This window comes from Rhinopithecus bieti, unplaced genomic scaffold (genome assembly GCF_001698545.2).
Source record: "Rhinopithecus bieti isolate Rb0 unplaced genomic scaffold, ASM169854v2 scaffold_15143, whole genome shotgun sequence".
Taxonomy (NCBI): Eukaryota; Metazoa; Chordata; class Mammalia; order Primates; family Cercopithecidae; genus Rhinopithecus; species Rhinopithecus bieti.
In genome coordinates this window covers 339,718-356,472 of record NW_016808091.1, presented here as the reverse complement: position 1 = coordinate 356,472, position 16,755 = coordinate 339,718, and the positions used below count along the sequence as shown (strand labels likewise).

The 16,755-nt window shown below is 38.3% G+C and overlaps 1 protein-coding gene across 8 annotated transcripts in view; it reads left to right on the top strand.

Moving 5' to 3' along the window:
• Positions 1-5,869, top strand: part of PTPN20 (protein tyrosine phosphatase non-receptor type 20) — a 110,911-nt gene extending 105,042 nt beyond the window's left edge. For all 8 annotated transcript variants that reach the window (XM_017885553.1, XM_017885551.1, XM_017885552.1 and 5 more), the window contains 2 exons: positions 3,438-3,500; positions 4,206-5,869. In XM_017885553.1, the coding sequence (XP_017741042.1) occupies positions 3,438-3,500; positions 4,206-4,271 (129 nt within the window). In that variant the 3' untranslated portion in view covers positions 4,272-5,869. The remainder of the gene's footprint in view (positions 1-3,437; positions 3,501-4,205) is intronic.
• The last annotated feature ends 10,886 nt before the right edge of the window (positions 5,870-16,755 follow it).

Here is a 16,755-nt window from a genome sequence, read left to right as displayed (position 1 = left end):
AAATATGCTTTTAAAGAGGTGACAGTTTTTAATTCTGATGGGATTGTATTTATTAGTATTTCCTTTTATGGATCCTGTTTTGATATCAAGTCTAACAGCTCATCACTTAGCTGAGGGCCTGAATAACTTTTTTGTGTTCTTTTATGAAAATTCTATAAGTTCATATTTGACATTTAAGTCCATAGTCCATTTTGAGTTAATAAATTACGAAATTTAGGTGAAGATTCATTTTTTGGCCTATTGATGGCTAGTTGTTTCAATATCATTTATTGAAAATTCTATTATTCCTCCATTTAATTATTGTTGTACCTTTGTCAAAAATTATTGGGCATATTTGTATGGTCCTATTTCTGGTTCTGTATTCTGTTCTGTTGATCAGTGTGTCTATCCTTCTGCCAGTACCACCCTTTGGATTATTGTAGTGTTATAGTGAGCTTTAACATCAGATAGAATGATTTCTGCCACTTTATTCTTCTTTTTCAAAATTGTTTGAGCTATCCTAGGGGGTCTGTTCCTTCCCTGATAAATTTTAGAATTAGTTTGACTACATCTACAAAAAAAAACTTGCTGGGATTTGGATAGAAATTGCTTTAAATCTGTAGATTAGTTGGAGAGAGCTGACATCTTTACTGTATTGAATCTTCCAGTCCATGAACATGGTAAGTATCTCTATTTATTTAGGTTTTCTTCAAATTCTTTCATCAGCATTTTGTCACTTCCAGTGTATAGATCTTGTATATGTTTTGTTAAATTTACCCTATTCATTCTCTTTGGAGCAATTGTAAATGGTATTGTGTTTGAACTTTCAGTTTCCACATACTCATTGCTAGTATGTAGAAATTCAATTGATTTTCATTTGTTGATCTTGTACCCTATGATCTTGTTGAACTTACTTATTCTTAGAGGTTTTGTAGGTTTTTTTTTAAGATTCTTTAGTATGTTCTACATAGACAGTCATGCATATGCCATATGCATATAGATTTGTCTCTTCCTTTTTGATCTGTATACATCCTACTTATTTTCTGGTCTTATTGCTGTACTAAAATGTCAAGTGCTATGTTGAATAAGAGCGGTGAGACCAGGCGTTGTTGCCATCACTGATCTTAGAGGGAAAGCAAACTAAAATTTTATTTTCTGTGAAAGACCCAATGAAGAGGATTAAAAAAAAAAGCTAGAGAATAACTATATGCAGGGCACATATCCAACAAAGGCCTTGGATCTAGAATTTATAAGGAACCCTCAAAAATCAATAGTTAAAAAAAAAGAAAAACAGAAATGGGTAAAAGACATGAACAGACAATTCATCAAAGAGAATATACAAATGACGAGCATGTGAAAAGACGCTCAGCTTCATTAGCCCTTGGGGAAATGCTAATTAAAACCAGGATGGAGTAGCATTACACACCTATTAGAAAAGCTTATGTAAAAATAGTGGCAGCACCCCATGCTGATGAAGATTTGGAGAAATGCTGGTGAGGATTTGGAGAATTTGAAGATTTAGAGAAACTGTATTGCTCATGTATTACCCATATGTATGAGACATTGGGAATGTAGACTGGTACCAGCCACTGTGGAAAACAATTGAGCAGTTTCTTGGGGAAAAAAACTGACTGAAGTTGACATATAACCCAGCAATAGCACTCTTATCCCAGAGAAATCAAAATTTATGTTCACACAGAAAGCTGTATGTAAGTGTTCATAGCAGATTATATTCGCAATAGCCAAAAGCTGGAACAACCCAGATGTTCTTTAACAAATTGATAGTTAAAGTGGCACACATCCACATCACGGAATATTATTTAGCAATAAAAAGAAGCAAACTATTGTTACACCAACAACTTGGATGGATCTCCAAGTTATTCTGGGTGGGAAAAAAGTAAATCACAAAAGGTTAGGTATTGTGTGATTTTATTCATATAATGAATTTTGCTGTTTCTTCTTCAAATAGCAAAAGCATAGAGAAGGAGAACAGATTACTGTTTGCCGAGGGTTAGAGACTGAGGTGGTTAAGTGTGATTCTATAGGGATAGCAGGAGGAAGACTTGTGGTGGAACAACTCTGTATCTGGACTGTGGTTAGAGTTACATGAATCTTCACATATGATACAATTGCATGGAGCTGTGTGTGTGCACACATGCACACATACCCACGTTCACATGCTCACTAACAGTTGCATGTAAAACTGGTGAAATCTGAATTAAGCTTTGTGGATTGTCCCCATGTCAGTTTCCTGGTTTTGATATTATATCTGGTTAAACAAGATGACAGCATCTGGGAAACTGGGTGAAAGATACATAGGGCCACCCTGTACAACTTCCTGTATATCTATATTATAAAATAAATGGCAGACATGGTGGCTCACACCTATAATCCCAGCACCTTAGGAGGCCAAGGCCGAGGATCACTTTAGGCCAGGAGTCTGAAACCAGCCTGGGCAACAAAGAGAGATTCCCCATCTCTACAAAAATAAAAATAAAAAAGTTAGCTGGGCATGGTGGCACACACCTATAGTTCTTGCTACTCAGGAGGTTGAGGAGGGAGGATTGTAGTTTGAGACTGCAGTGAGATATGACGACACCACTGCACTCCAGTAGCCGAGACAACAGAGCAAGACCCTGTCTCTAAAAAACAAAAAGTTTTTTAAAAAAGGTTAATTAAAATTTTAATTATAAAAATGACAAGCTATGAAAATAAAAGAATGCTTATTGTTTTCTATTTTTATATGCTTTGCGGTTACAGTTGACAAAACTTACATGTGTCCACAATGTCTTGCTGAAATGACTAATACTCAGCTTGTACCATATGTGACTCTCCAGGCAAGTTCAGCAACACCTGAGCGGGTCTATATCCTGTTCAGCTGAGCACACTTCTCAGTGCTGTGCCAGTGTCAAATTGCCATAAGAGTTTCTGAGCACTTACTCCCAGTTTCTCGACTTATTGTGGACCAGCAACAGACCTTTGTAGGCTTGCATCGACTCAATGACCACATCCAGCTGTACTGGTGTCCACACGCAGTCTAGAATCTAGTGTTGGGTCAACTGTTGCTCCAGGTCTCCGTGTGAGTTGACAGAGATCTTCATATAAGAAACAGATATGCTATTGTTGGGGCCAGAGAAAGTCTTCTGTGCCTTTCCAGAATTACAGTGCTGCTTTAAGTTCTGCCTCTGGATAACAAACGGGGACACACAAGGGCAAATTTATTACTTATTTTGGAGAGCATTTCTTATTATGAATTCTTGCTTCCTGCTTTCTCCTGAAAACCTATTAAAATAAGTCTTCCTTATCCATTGGGTAAGTCAAAAATAGTACATTTTCTTGTGAGTGAAAACGAGATCTTTCTGGTTAAATCTTGACATCTCTTACTCTTTGTTGCAATCTGTGAATTTGTGTTTTTCCCCCTACGTGGATCATACAAAATTACTATCATCTTATTACAGTTCAACATCATGGATATAGTAGCCCAAATGAGAGAACAACGTTCTGGCATGGTTCAAACGAAGGTAAGCTTTCACCACATACATAATAATAAGATTAATGAATATAAAGATTAACATTGCCTAACACTTTACCACTTATAAAGTTCTTTTATTGACATAATCTCATTGAATTCCTCCTGTTTGAGGTAGACATTAGTTTTGCTCTGGTGCTCTGGTATTCCTGACCAAGTACTTTAAATTCAGAGCAGTAAAGCCTGCTTCATGGGGTCACTCAGATAGAAGGGGAGGAGCTAAGCCTGAAGTTGAGGTCTCCTCGTGTCCAAACACATGCCTTGTCCATAATGCCATGCTATTTAAGTAACATCTAAAGTTATTTTTAAAACATTTCTGCATAGCAGTTTGAGATATTTACTTGCCACTAAACTATCAAGGTTATTGGGATGTCACAAAAAGACATTATTTATGTCACAGATTAGTTAGTAGTCATTGGGAGAGTAGATTAATAGAGTATAGATAATGATAAAAAAAAAAACAGTTATGTTAAGCCTTAAGGTAACTAGTTCTAGGCCAAGAACTATATTTTGATCATTTATCTTCCTCATAGTTTTAAAAATGTATTCACATAAAGTTCTTAAGTGTTTATAGTTAAATGTTTGCTCTTTTTAGGAACTTTCCAGTGTGACTGAAAATTACAAATGTGTTTTCTGAAAGTGGGTTCAGATATTCAATTACTTAACATTCTGTTGTTTTTTATATATATGTATATAGGAGCAGTATCACTTTTGTTACGATATTGTGCTTAAAGTTCTTCGGAAACTTCTGACTTTGGATTAAGAAAGACTTCTGTTGCCTCTCACTTGAAATTACCGAGTGGCTTTGAGCCTCCTCATAAAGAACATGTTTGCACTGTGCTGAAGGGCTTTGCTATACATACAGTCTGCTTTCTTGGTTTATCAATTTATTTTCTTTCTAAAAGCTCCCTGAAGGGCAGCATCATTTGGCTTGGGGTGCACAGTATTTACTCATTGATCTTGCTAGACAATATCAAAATCCTTCCCACATTTTCCAGTGAAACAGATGTTACATAAAACAGTTGCAGCTTGGCTATTTGGTTGAAGGGATTACAGAGCCTAATAAAGGGTTTAAACTATATTCATTAAGATTTTATTTGGAAAGGTGGCTGGAGAGAGCTGAGGATTTCCAGGACTTTATAAGTTCTTATTCTGGGAGAACATAAGGCCAATAAACTACAGGATCACATCATGACCTCTTCCAGGCATTTTTAAGACAGATATCTATTCATGTTCTTTAGCTAGAGCCTGTACTTCTAGCTGGCATTTGAATAACCCAGTTTAAAAAGAGTTCAGTTAGGGTGGACTAACTTTGGACACAAATTGGCTTCCATTTCCTACATTTTCACACTGCTGCCTTCCTACAGCAGCTAGACAAGGACCTGTTGGTCTGGGAAGCATTTCACGGATGGGGAGAGCTCCTCTTGGTGAACAGTCCAAAACTGAAATAGATGTTTATATAGAAAGTCCAAGAGGAGATTTTTGCCAGGCCTGAGTTCTTTCCTATCCCACCCTAACCCTTAACATATTACTTAGTCTGCTTTGTTAAAAGCAAATATTACATTTAACTTGCCTCTTACTCTTTGCCCTTTAGCTAACTCATAAAGTTTGATATAGGCATTATTATATAATTCTGAGTCATTCATGGTATCTCTTATGTTTGATGTATTTTTCAAACTAAGATCTATGATAGTTCTTTTTCCAGAGTTCCATTAAATCATTTATTTCCATTACTTTCTCACCTCTGTTGAAACATTTAGAAACTGGATTTGGGAACCAGAGTTTGGAAAACCAGATTCATAGTCATGAATATGGAAACTTCCATATTCTGTTTTTGAAAAGATGGGGCCATTATTACATTAATTTTGTTATAGGACTTTGCCTCGTGCAATTAGTAGTGATATTTTGGGCAAGGAGTTTTGGTGACCAGTTATACTTAATTATAAGCTATAAAACAATAGATATGAATGTTTATACAGTTTAACTCAGTGGAGATCAGAATATTCTATTTATTGAGAAAATGTTTAATGTCAATCTATAAATCTTGAATTTCTAAGAGCCTTACTTTGTTATTTTGGCTGAATAAGTATTATTTGAATTGATTGACTAATTGATAACTCTCATTTTAAATATAAATTATATGCCAAAATATATTTGAATGTTAAATCAAATAGATGATTTCCTGTTTACATTGTTCCAGTATGAATAATAGTCCTGTGTTAATTTCATTTTGATAATTGACCTTTAATATTTGGTATCTTCTATTTTATTTTCTCTCTGTTACTGTAAAATATACTATAATGTATAAACAATTTTCTTCAGAAGAATTCTATGCTATTTATTAAATAAAATATTTCTTGTATGCCTGAAGTATTTTCTATCTGGGCCTTGAAAAGCTGTAAAGAAAAATTCCACAATGCTTGATGTTAACATGTCTCTTTTTTATTCTGCATACTTTTTCGGTGGACTAATTTTTAGTTTCCAGGGAAATTAAAGGGATGACATAGGGAAATACTAATTGCATTTGTTTTCCCTTCATTTCTTGGAAAGGTGAACTCCAAAGTGAAAACTTTTGACTTATTGAAATAATTTTTATATCATAATGAATCAATTTCTGCCTGCAATATGAATATGAAAACTCTCACTTGACACTTTGTGAGTATTATGAATCGCTAACATTTAAAGGAAGTTTTTAATATTTAATATAAGCTATATACCATTATTACTTCACTTTAACATACGTATTTTTAAAGTTGTATTTCTTGAGGCTTACATGTTAGACCAAAGCTTTTCCAGAAATAAACATCACAGATTTTTTTCTTCATATTAGAGTTAGTAATTTAACTTCCTTTGGACCTTTTACCCCCAATATCGCCTAGAACATCTTATTGAAATTTTCAGCTAAGTACCATTTCAGCACTCCAAAAGTTATTTTAGTGATTTATTTTTTATTGAAAAACCTACAAAGGAAAACACCTTTAAAAAGTCTAAAGCAAAAAACTTTTATTTCTTACTTAATTTTTTTTCTAATTCCTGGAAAGAATTCATTTTCTTCTATGTTGTCTTGAGGTTCATGTAATTGAACAAAAGATTCAGAAGGTCTCTATTAAGTAAAACAAGTCATCGGTATTCAATGGGGATGATGAATTGCTCACTGGAACACTCATTTGTCTATAGGCACAATCAAAAACTGGCAATTACTTCATAATTAAACAATTTGAATTAGAAGGGATCTTAAAAGATTGAATACAAGCATCGTATTTGATATTGGAACGTGATAAAGAACAATTTTTAGAAACCAACAGCAACATCAAATTTGTAGGTGAAAACATAGAGCCCCCCTATTAATAAAACAATACCTCCTGTTAGCACAGTAGCTGAATATTGCTCCAGAGTTATCTAGCTGATGCAGTAAGACTACAAAAGTGGAATAATTGCTGTAAATATTGGAAAGCTAGAACAAAATGATCTTTTGTTTGTATGTTGTTCACATAGAGATAAGAGACTCAACTCAAAAATAGTATTAGCAAACTTATGAAGTTAAGATACAAGATGACTATGTAAAAATTAATCTTTCTCTACATCTATTAGTCTGTCTCTTCATCTACAACTAGCAAACTATGGCCCACAGGCCGTATCTGACTTCTTGCCTTTTTTTGTAAATAAAGCTTTATGCCCATTTGTTTACATATTGTCTATGGCTGCTTTTGTATTATGGCAATGGCTGAGTGAATAGTATCAGCAGAGATCACATGTCTTATAAAGTCTACAATTTTTACCACCTGGCCCTTTAAAGAAAACGTTTGTCACCCTCTGTTCTGTATCTTCAACAGGAAAAATATCTCTGTGCAACAGGCATATATAAAATGTATATTTTATAAAATACATGAAATACTTAAGATTAAACTTAACGAGAATGTGACCAGATGATGCTTACATTCTAAATGAGCAGTAAATGTATGAAAAGAGCCAAGATATTTTTGAGAAAGAAAAATTAACTGGAGGAAAGGGAAAAGGCTTGCCTTAGCAATAGTCAAAGTATTATCTAAAGTCACAGTAATTAAAACAATCTGATTCTGGCACATGGATATATAGATAGATAAATGGAACAAAATAGACTTGAGCATTACAGACTCATTTATATTTGTGAATTTACTCTGTGCTATGGATAGCATTTCAAATACAGAGCTTCAAGAATACGTAAAACAAAAATTGATAGATAAGGTCAAACTGGAAAAATAGACAAATCTATAGTTAGAGTTTGAGATTTCAGCATTTGTCTCTAAGTAATTGATAGAACAAGTAAACAGAAAATAAGATATAAAAGATTTGAATAACCCTTCCAACCTGCTTTACCTAACGGATACTTATAGAACCCTAAACTACAGCAGAATACACATTCTTTTCAAGTGGGCATAGAACATTCACCAAAAAAGACTATATTTTGGGTCATAGTCTCACTATATTTCAGAAGAATGTAACTATATAAAGTATACTTATGGAATTAACTAGAAATCAATAATGTAAAGATATTTTTTAAATTCCAAAATATTTGGAAATTAAACAGCATATTTCTAAATAATATATGAGTCAGAGAAAAAATTAGAAGTTACAAAATATTTGGAAATGAACGAAAATAAAAATGCAACAAAACTTGTAAGATTCATTGACAAAATTTAGGGAGAAAGTCATGCACTTGTTTGGTTCATGCTGAATTTGTTATACCTATGCAAGTGTCTCCACAAGTTTCATGTTAAAAAAGATTCCTGAGCTGAAAACTCAGATATGGAGGAATGCTTGCCTTGAAAGTGATGTTTGAGGGCATGGGAATGGATGAGCTCCACAAAGAAAGTGAGGTGGAGGCCAAGGGCAGAGCGCTGGGGAACTTCAACGTTCACTTCGACCGTGATTGCCCTCCAGGGCCTGGCCTAAGAGCTATCTCTTCCATGAAGCCTTCTAACACTCATCTCTCCCTCTGCTGATTCCTTCAGCAATGCTTCTCAAACTCTGGTGAAGGACCAGTTTTATTTACCAACTGATAGACCTGAACACAGCCAAAAGATCCAACAGATATTTACTAGGAGGTGTGGTGGGGCTAAGTTGAGGATGGCGTCTGAAACTGGATGGGCATTGCTCACTTTCAAAGTGGAAAAGTGCGAGGAGCACATGGTAGGGCCTGAAGCAGTTAGAGCAGTGTAGCTCCTATCTGCTTTAAAAGGCGACCAGCCAAGGCTCCTTTCCAGAACAGAGTCACACTGAGGAGAAACCTTAGAATCAAAATTGAGCAGAATGGAGAGAATGGGCTGAAGAAAAGAGAAGGTCCTATAAAAGTGATTGAGGAGAATAGAGCCAGAAAACCTCAGAAAGCAAGCTCAGTGAACTTGTAAGAGCTGTCTGTCCAAGTCAAGTTTACTTCAGGAAAACCAAATTCACATGGAAACAAGCACTAGAAAATATTATGATCAAATCCCATACAAGTTACCATAAGAAAACAAAAAAAAGACTGAGGAGCTGAATAGCATCCCTTACAAACAATGAAGGTATACCAGAAAGATATACTCAAAACACAGTTCTCAATGGCAAGCAGCTCAGGAAGTCACAGAAAATGATATCCTCCTATTTCAAAATGAGCTTAAAGACAATAGGAAAATTGCATAAAACAGGATGGAACAACAAAAATCAGAACTAGAAAATTTTAAAGCAGTGTGAAAATCAAGAAAGAATTAGAAACAAAAATTAGAAATAAAATCCATAAACTAGAAAAAACAAAAAATTTGATAACTGATGCTTTACAATAAATAGAAAGCTTAAGAGGAATAATTTCAAAACAAAATGGAGAAAGAAAACAGGATTTAAGAGCATAACAAGAATCAATGATAGGGAAACAAGACTAGTAGATAGATAACAGAAAGTTTAAAGAAGAAAAACCAAAGCAAGGATTCAGAACACATTCACTAATTCAAAAAATATTTAGAATAATAATTAAAGAAAATATTCCTGAAATAATTGGTTATAAAAGTATATGTTGAAATACCATAGTACATACTTGAAACCGTCAAATGAGTATGACCAATACCAAGGTTTAATACATTTTTAAGTAAAATTGCTGTAGTTTGAAGAAAGAAAAAGGGGGGGGGGATTTATGCAAAAGACTATGAGGAAAAGAAAATTAGATTATTGTCAGATTTTTAAGAGTAATGCTTTAATACAAAAGAAGATGGAATAATATAGTTAAGATGTCCAAGGAAAGATTTTATGAGCCAAATATGTTATATCTAGAAAACTGACCTTGATGCCCTGGGTGCAAATTGAAATCAACATGCAAGAGCTCAGGAAATACTGTTCCCAAGAGCCATTCCTCAATAGATGCAGAAACAAAATTCTAATCAAATTTGATATCCATTCTATATTTTAAAAATAAAAAATTTTTGTAAACTTGGAATAGAAGGGAATTACCTTAATCTGCTAGGGGATAGCTACAGCAAACTTATAACAGAAGCACATTTTATGGTAAAATACTGTTTCTCTCCTACAAGTCAAGTACTGTCTTGGACTGGTCTCAAGAATGGATTGGAGTGCAACTGGGGAAACCGAGTCCACCACACAGCCAGGCTTGGAGATGATAACCCCAGGGAAACAACTAAAAATTCCTTTATGCAAAAGAAGCTATCTTCCTCACTGGTAACAATGCCAGAATTTTTTCAGATATGGAGGGGGAGTGGATTTGGTTAATTACACTCCATAGAGCACCTTTAAAATTCTCTGTCAAGCCTTTCTCCTCAGGATCACCACTGAGATGTCAGCAATCGGAACCATCTCTCTTACACATCAGATGTATAGAAGGCATTTCACAGTCCAGACTGAAATATGTATGTTCACAGTATTTCATTCTCCAAGAATATACATCTCCAGCAGAGCACAAGACTGTGGTTGCTGAAGGGCTTATTTACCGGGAATTCTGGCTGCGTGAAACAGAAAATGAAGTAAACATTAAAGCGAATAGCAACAAAGGACTGAATCAATAGCAACAAAGGACTGAATCAATAGCAACAAAGGACTGAGGCTGGCTTTCCAAGAGTCTGAGCCTTACCGTATGGCCTTACAAAACTAAATGGTGCCTGGGTCCTTTCGTTACTTCCCAAGCTGCTTGCGGTTGAGAACTGGGGCATGCTGGGGCCTCACCAGGATATCTGGGCTGGCATACCTGTGGGGTCAACTTGTTTCTATGAGAGTTCTTATGACCTCTAGGGAAGACAATGACTGGGCCCCTGGCACTGACTGCCACCCCCAGAGCTAGGTGGCATGCCACTTGCTATGACATTAGAGCACAATAGCCATTCCTGACTTCTCAGGTCACATACTGTGTGGGAGAATAACCCAGGCATAAAGAGACTGCCAACACTCTGGACAGAGCCAAAGACCATGAATAAGGGGTTTGTAATAATGTTAGGGAGGCCAAGTGTTGAGAAGGGTTGCTCATATTTTTGTCTGGATTTAGACCTTCAGGGAAAGTATGTCAAGTTGAGGCTGGGTAAATGGCTTGACAAAGCCAAAACATTATGAGTATGATAAGAACAGATAGCCTGGGAATATTCCATTGTTGGGGGGGCCCTCCTCAGGGGTTTCAATGAAAAGAAAAGAGCCCTCAACTCTTTGCTGTAATGGTGAGAGCACAGGAACCTGCTGCTTTGAGGCTGGGACAGGAGCCACACCTGCAGCCAGGAGGGTGTTCTGCCAGGGGAATCAGAGTTTGAGGAGTCCAGGGACCCCTGGAGCAGCTGCCTCAAGGGGGTGAAGAGGAGCTTCAGAGTGCCGCACAACACTTGGAGATGGGCTGGGGACTCCTAAATAGATGAGTGCTGGGGGAGGCACCTCTGGGTGAGGAGGCTGTGGTTTTGCTCTAGCTTGGCTCTATTGGGACTATCGGTCCAGGAAAGTCACAGAAGTAGCCCTTCTCACACTCATGTGCACTCTGGTTGCCAACACCCAGATACATGGACATTCGTGCAAGTGTGTATCTCCTGGCACTATGCCACTTGCCCTGTGACACACTTGCCCTTTGACACACCTGTCTAATAAGTAGGACAGGTGGGAACATGGTCATATTCCAATTGTCGATGAAAACAAACACTATAAAATATTTGAAGAGATTTAAGCATATTAGTACCTGAAGAGCCTGGAGAAGAACTTACATGGATAAAATGGCATCACTTCAGCTTCTGGTTATGAAATTAGGAACATAAGGATAAGGAGGAGTGAATTAAATATCCGAAGAGCATAATATAGTGACAAATTTGTTTTGTCTCTTCAGCTAGTGTATAGAAATTTCCTTATGCATAACTTGGTTGATGAGAGTTCATCCTCCAAAAGGTTTTCCAAATGGGCTCACAAGTTCTATTGTCCTTGATTTCTGGCCGTCTTTCAGTTTCTTGAAGTTCTTTATATGTACATGACATTTTGGTTCTGTATAATATTCATGTGTCATTCTTTTCTCACTTGGAGGTCTTTGTAGACATTGTTTCACTTACTTTCTCTTTCTCATTCAGTGTTGTTATGGAGGAATCTATTGTGTTGGAAACATAATTCTCATAACCAGAGAGAGTGAGCACATTTTATTGTTCCATTTAGCTTTATAATGACTTGCCAGTGGGAAGGCAAAAGACCTGGGTTGGAGGGCATTAAGAAACAAGAATTGTTTTCCCCAAGCACTGTTGTCAACTCATTTATTTTTTATTTTTGAAAATTTTAAATTGTATTACATAAAAGTGAAGAAAAGAGGCATATATTCCACTAGAGTTTGTCATTAATATAAAGTCTTTCATTGACATGCTAAGTCATTTCTTTCTTTTTTAAAAAATGTCAACTTTTATTTTAGATTTAGGGGATATAGGTGCAGATTTGTTACATGGGTATATTGTGTGATGCTGAGATTTGGCATATGACTGATCCCACCACCCAGGTAGTCAGCATAGTACTCAATAGGTAATTTTTGAACTCTTGCCTCTCTCCCTCTCTCCCATCTCTAGGAGTCCCCAGTGTTTATTGTTTCCATCTTTATGTCCATGAGTACCCAGTGTTTAGCTCCCACTTATACGTGAGGACATGCAGTATTTGTTTTTTTGTTCTTGCATTAATTCATTTAGGATAATGGTATCCAGCTGCATCCATGTTGCTGCAAAGGACAGGATTTTGTGCTTTTTATGTGGCTGTTTAGTATTCCCTGGTGTATATGTACCACATTTTCTTTATTCAGTCCACCACTGATGGGAATCCAGGTTGATTCCACGTCTTCGCTATTGTAAATTGTGCTGAGATGCACAAACAAGTGTATGTGTCTTTTTGGTGGAATAATTTATTTTTCTTTGGATATATACCCAGTAATGAGATTGCTGGGTTGAATGGTAGCTCTGTTTTAAGTTCTTTGAGAAATATCCAAACTGCTTTCAACAGTGGCTGAACTAATTATACTCCCACCAACAATGTATAAGCATTCCCTTTTCTCCGCAGCCTCGTCAGCATCTGTTATTTTTTGACTTTTTAATAATAGTGATTCTGATTGGTGTGAGATGGTATCTCATTGTGGTTGCATTTCTCTGATGATTAGTGATGTGGAGCATTTTCTCATATGTTTGTTGGCTGCATTTATCTCTTGGTTTGGGAAGTGTCTGTTCATGCCCATACTCATTAACTTCTCTTCAACATAGTACTGGAAGTCCTAGCCAGAGCAATCAGGCAAGAAAAAGAAATAAGAGATAATATGATTGTAAACCAAGAAAACCCTAAAAACCTAAAGACCCCACCAGAAGGCTCCTAGAACTGATAAACAACTTCTGTAAGGTTTCATCAGACAAAATGTACAAAAATCAGTAACATTTCTACACACCAATAACGTTCAATCTGAGAGTCAAATCAAGAAAACAATCCTATTGACAACAGCCACAAAAAATGTCTAGGAATACATCTAACCAAGGAGGTGAAAGATCTCTACAAGGAGAATTACATTACACTGCTGAAAGAGATCACGGATGATGCAAACAAATGGAAGAACATTCCATGCTCATGATTGGAAGAATCAATATCATTTAAATGGTCAACTCACTTTTAAACTCTTTCTGCTACCTTTTTTTGAGGGCCTCTTTCCTTTAGCTCTTCCTGTGTGGAAGCCATAGTTTTCATCTATTGTGTATTCTTGAGCTACCTGTTGCTTTCTTTTCTACTATCTTCGAATAGCTTCCTTGGTTGTTCCTTTCCTCTTTGGAAGCCTCTTTTCCTCCTCTCTGCCAGCTGATGCTGACAGTCGGTGTTGAATCAGGGCAGGGGGCAACTCAGATTTTGCTCTGTTGTCTCTAAACCCATCCTTACCAACACTGTCCCGTAGAGGCAGTTTTGAGTAGCGTATAGTTTCGGAGGAGTGAATGAATGCAAACACCTGACTTTCACTGTGTGATCTCCTAGTGTTGGGGCGAAGAAGGCCCCCATAATGTCCTTTCACTTTTAGAGAAACTGAGTGCCACTACAGGACCAAGAATAAGTAGCATAAGTGTTGTCACAGAGAACCCTCAGGAGCTTTCCTTTTTCATGGAATGAGAAGAGACACATTTGAGTTTTCATTCTGCAGTGCCAACTAGGATTATTACATAGATCACATTTGACAGAACAGCACCTCTAGCCCATTCTCTCCCAGGCAATTTTTTTGACAGAGGCAAGCTAGTCATGATTAATGCATAGTGGTGGTGGGGGTCACATTTTAACTCATGCTGCTGTCCAAGGTTTTGGGAAATCTGTCAAGCTAATCCTCCTGAATTTTGAAATTCCTGTTTTGCTTAGAAGCTTCTGCTAGTAACAGATAGACCCAAGACTTACTGGTTAAAAATGAAATAAGTCATAGCATATGTCAGGTGTGTCTAGGATTCAGCCCTCTATGTGTATAGTTGCTCAAAGATTTTAAAGCCCCTTGCCCTGTCTGTCTCAGGGGGCTGGAGAAGCTGCCAATGATGATCAAAGGTGACATAAGACTCAGGCCCTGCTGACCCTGGAAGCAGGCTAGGGACAGTTCACTCACCAAGCACAATCTCAACCAAGGAAACACAGGGACAAAGGGAGGACAAAAAGAAATAGACAGTCTTTGAATCAAAATAATGACTCAACTGTGCAGGGCTCCCTTCTCAATACTGTGGTTGGGCTAAGACACTTTTTCTCTTTTTTTTTTTTTTTTTTTATTTGAGACAGGGTCTCACTCTGTCACCCAGGCTGGAGTGCAGTGGCCGGATCTCAGCTCACTGCAAGCTCCACCTCCCGGGTTCACGCCATTCTCCTGCCTCAGCCTCCCGAATAGCTGGGACTACAGGTGCCCGCCACCTCGCCTGGCTAGTTTTTTGTATTTTTTTTTTTTTAGTAGAGACGAGGTTTCACCGTGTTCGCCAGGATGGTCTTGATCTCCTGACCTCGTGATCCGCCCGTCTCGGCCTCCCAAAGTGCTGGGATTACAGGCTTGAGCCACTGCACCCGGCCGACACTTTTCCTCTTTAACCTGACTTGATTTTATGTTGGCCTTGTACCACCTTGCACACAGGGTCCTCTGTGGGGTGCAGTTCATATGCATGTTCTGCCCATGATGGGAAGTGGGATTGTGGGCATTTCTTGTAAGTAGAAGTGGCTGTCCGTCCTTTCCTGGATAGCAGTAAGAATATGAAACCCACTCGGTATAATGTCTTTCCTAGGCCAGAATCATTCTGCTCCAACTGGAACGCACACTATTCTTGTGTTCCAGGATGTGAGAACAAGCCTCAACCCTGCACGGCTGCTGGGAAGGAAAGGTGTGGGTACCCGGATGGGTCCTTGTTGCTGAGATCAACTTTCATTTGTTTATTTCTCAAGAGAAAGACACCAGGGAGACCAGCACCAGGCTGGGCTTAGAACAGCCATGTCTCCTCTCAGAATTGTTATTCTCCGATAATTCATATAGAACTTCCTCTTACCACCACCCTCGCAATAAGTCAACCCCACCTTGAAAAAAGAAAAAGAAAGGACAGAAAACAGACTGCTGTTTTATAAGCTGATTGTTGGGTTGATAATTTCAATAGCTACCTCTGATATTAACCTTGGTTCAAACATATCTCAATCTTTGCCATATTCGTTTTGTATTATCAGTACCTAAGGTATTTTCTAGCCCCCAGAAACTCTGCTAAATGAGTGAATAAATAAATATTATGCAAGGTGGTAGCAGAGTGAGCTCATCCTGACTCTGAATACTGTATATTCATGCCTGTTCCATGTGCAACTTGGGCTTGGAGACAGCTCCAGCATGCTGGAAGCCGGGAACCCACAAAGGAGGCAGCTCCACCCAGAGGGCCTCAATGGCCCTGGCCCTGCAGCGCCCCGGACAGGCGCCCCTCTCACAGAGCCCAGCATGCAGCTCATGCCCAGAGATTATAAATCAAATCCCTGGAATGCCTTCAGATGGGATCACGCCACAGTTGGAGGAATTTTCTTTTTTTCCCCCCAAACTTAGCACATCATAAAACATAGCCATTTGGGGAATGAGAATAGCCAGGAGGTGTTTTCGCCTTGGAAGCTCTGTTCTGGGAAGGCTGGGAGGGTGCGGTCAGGACTCTGATACAGCCACACAGCCCAGGCAGCTTTGCCAGCAAGCACCCAGAGGGCCTCGCCCCACTTTCTGGGCTCCCGCTGGACAAATGGACTGGCTGCTGTGGCCCAAGGCTAGCCTCAGCTAGCAGGAAAGGGCCATGGCTCCCTCTACAGGGCCACCTCGGATTTGTGACATGCAGGCTTACTGTAAGCAAGTGTGGATTTGTCCTGGATTCAGCACTGAATCCCCGCATCTGTTTCTGAGTCCATCAGCACCTGTACCTGGCCCAGGTAGGTGTAATGCACTTCTGGTCCATGATGCCACAGGTGTCCAACACCTGCTTCCTGACCTTAGAGAGCAGCACCCCTACCAGGTCCCTGTCCCAGGTCAGGGCAGGCAGTAGATGGTCTCCATCGATTCCTCCCCTCCCTATGCAGGAACATTGCTCTACTTTCAAGAGGTGGAGTCTTTTCCTGCCCCTTGAATTGGTGGCAAACCTTTGACACTCCCTGACCAATAAAATGTAGACAAAGTGATGATTTTTAAGCCAGTCCTGATTCTGGCCCTTAAGAAGACCAGCAGCTTCTGCTACCCTGGGGAAGCCACCATCGTGCCATAAAGAAGCTAGGACTAGACTAATGCCAAGAGGCCAAGTAAA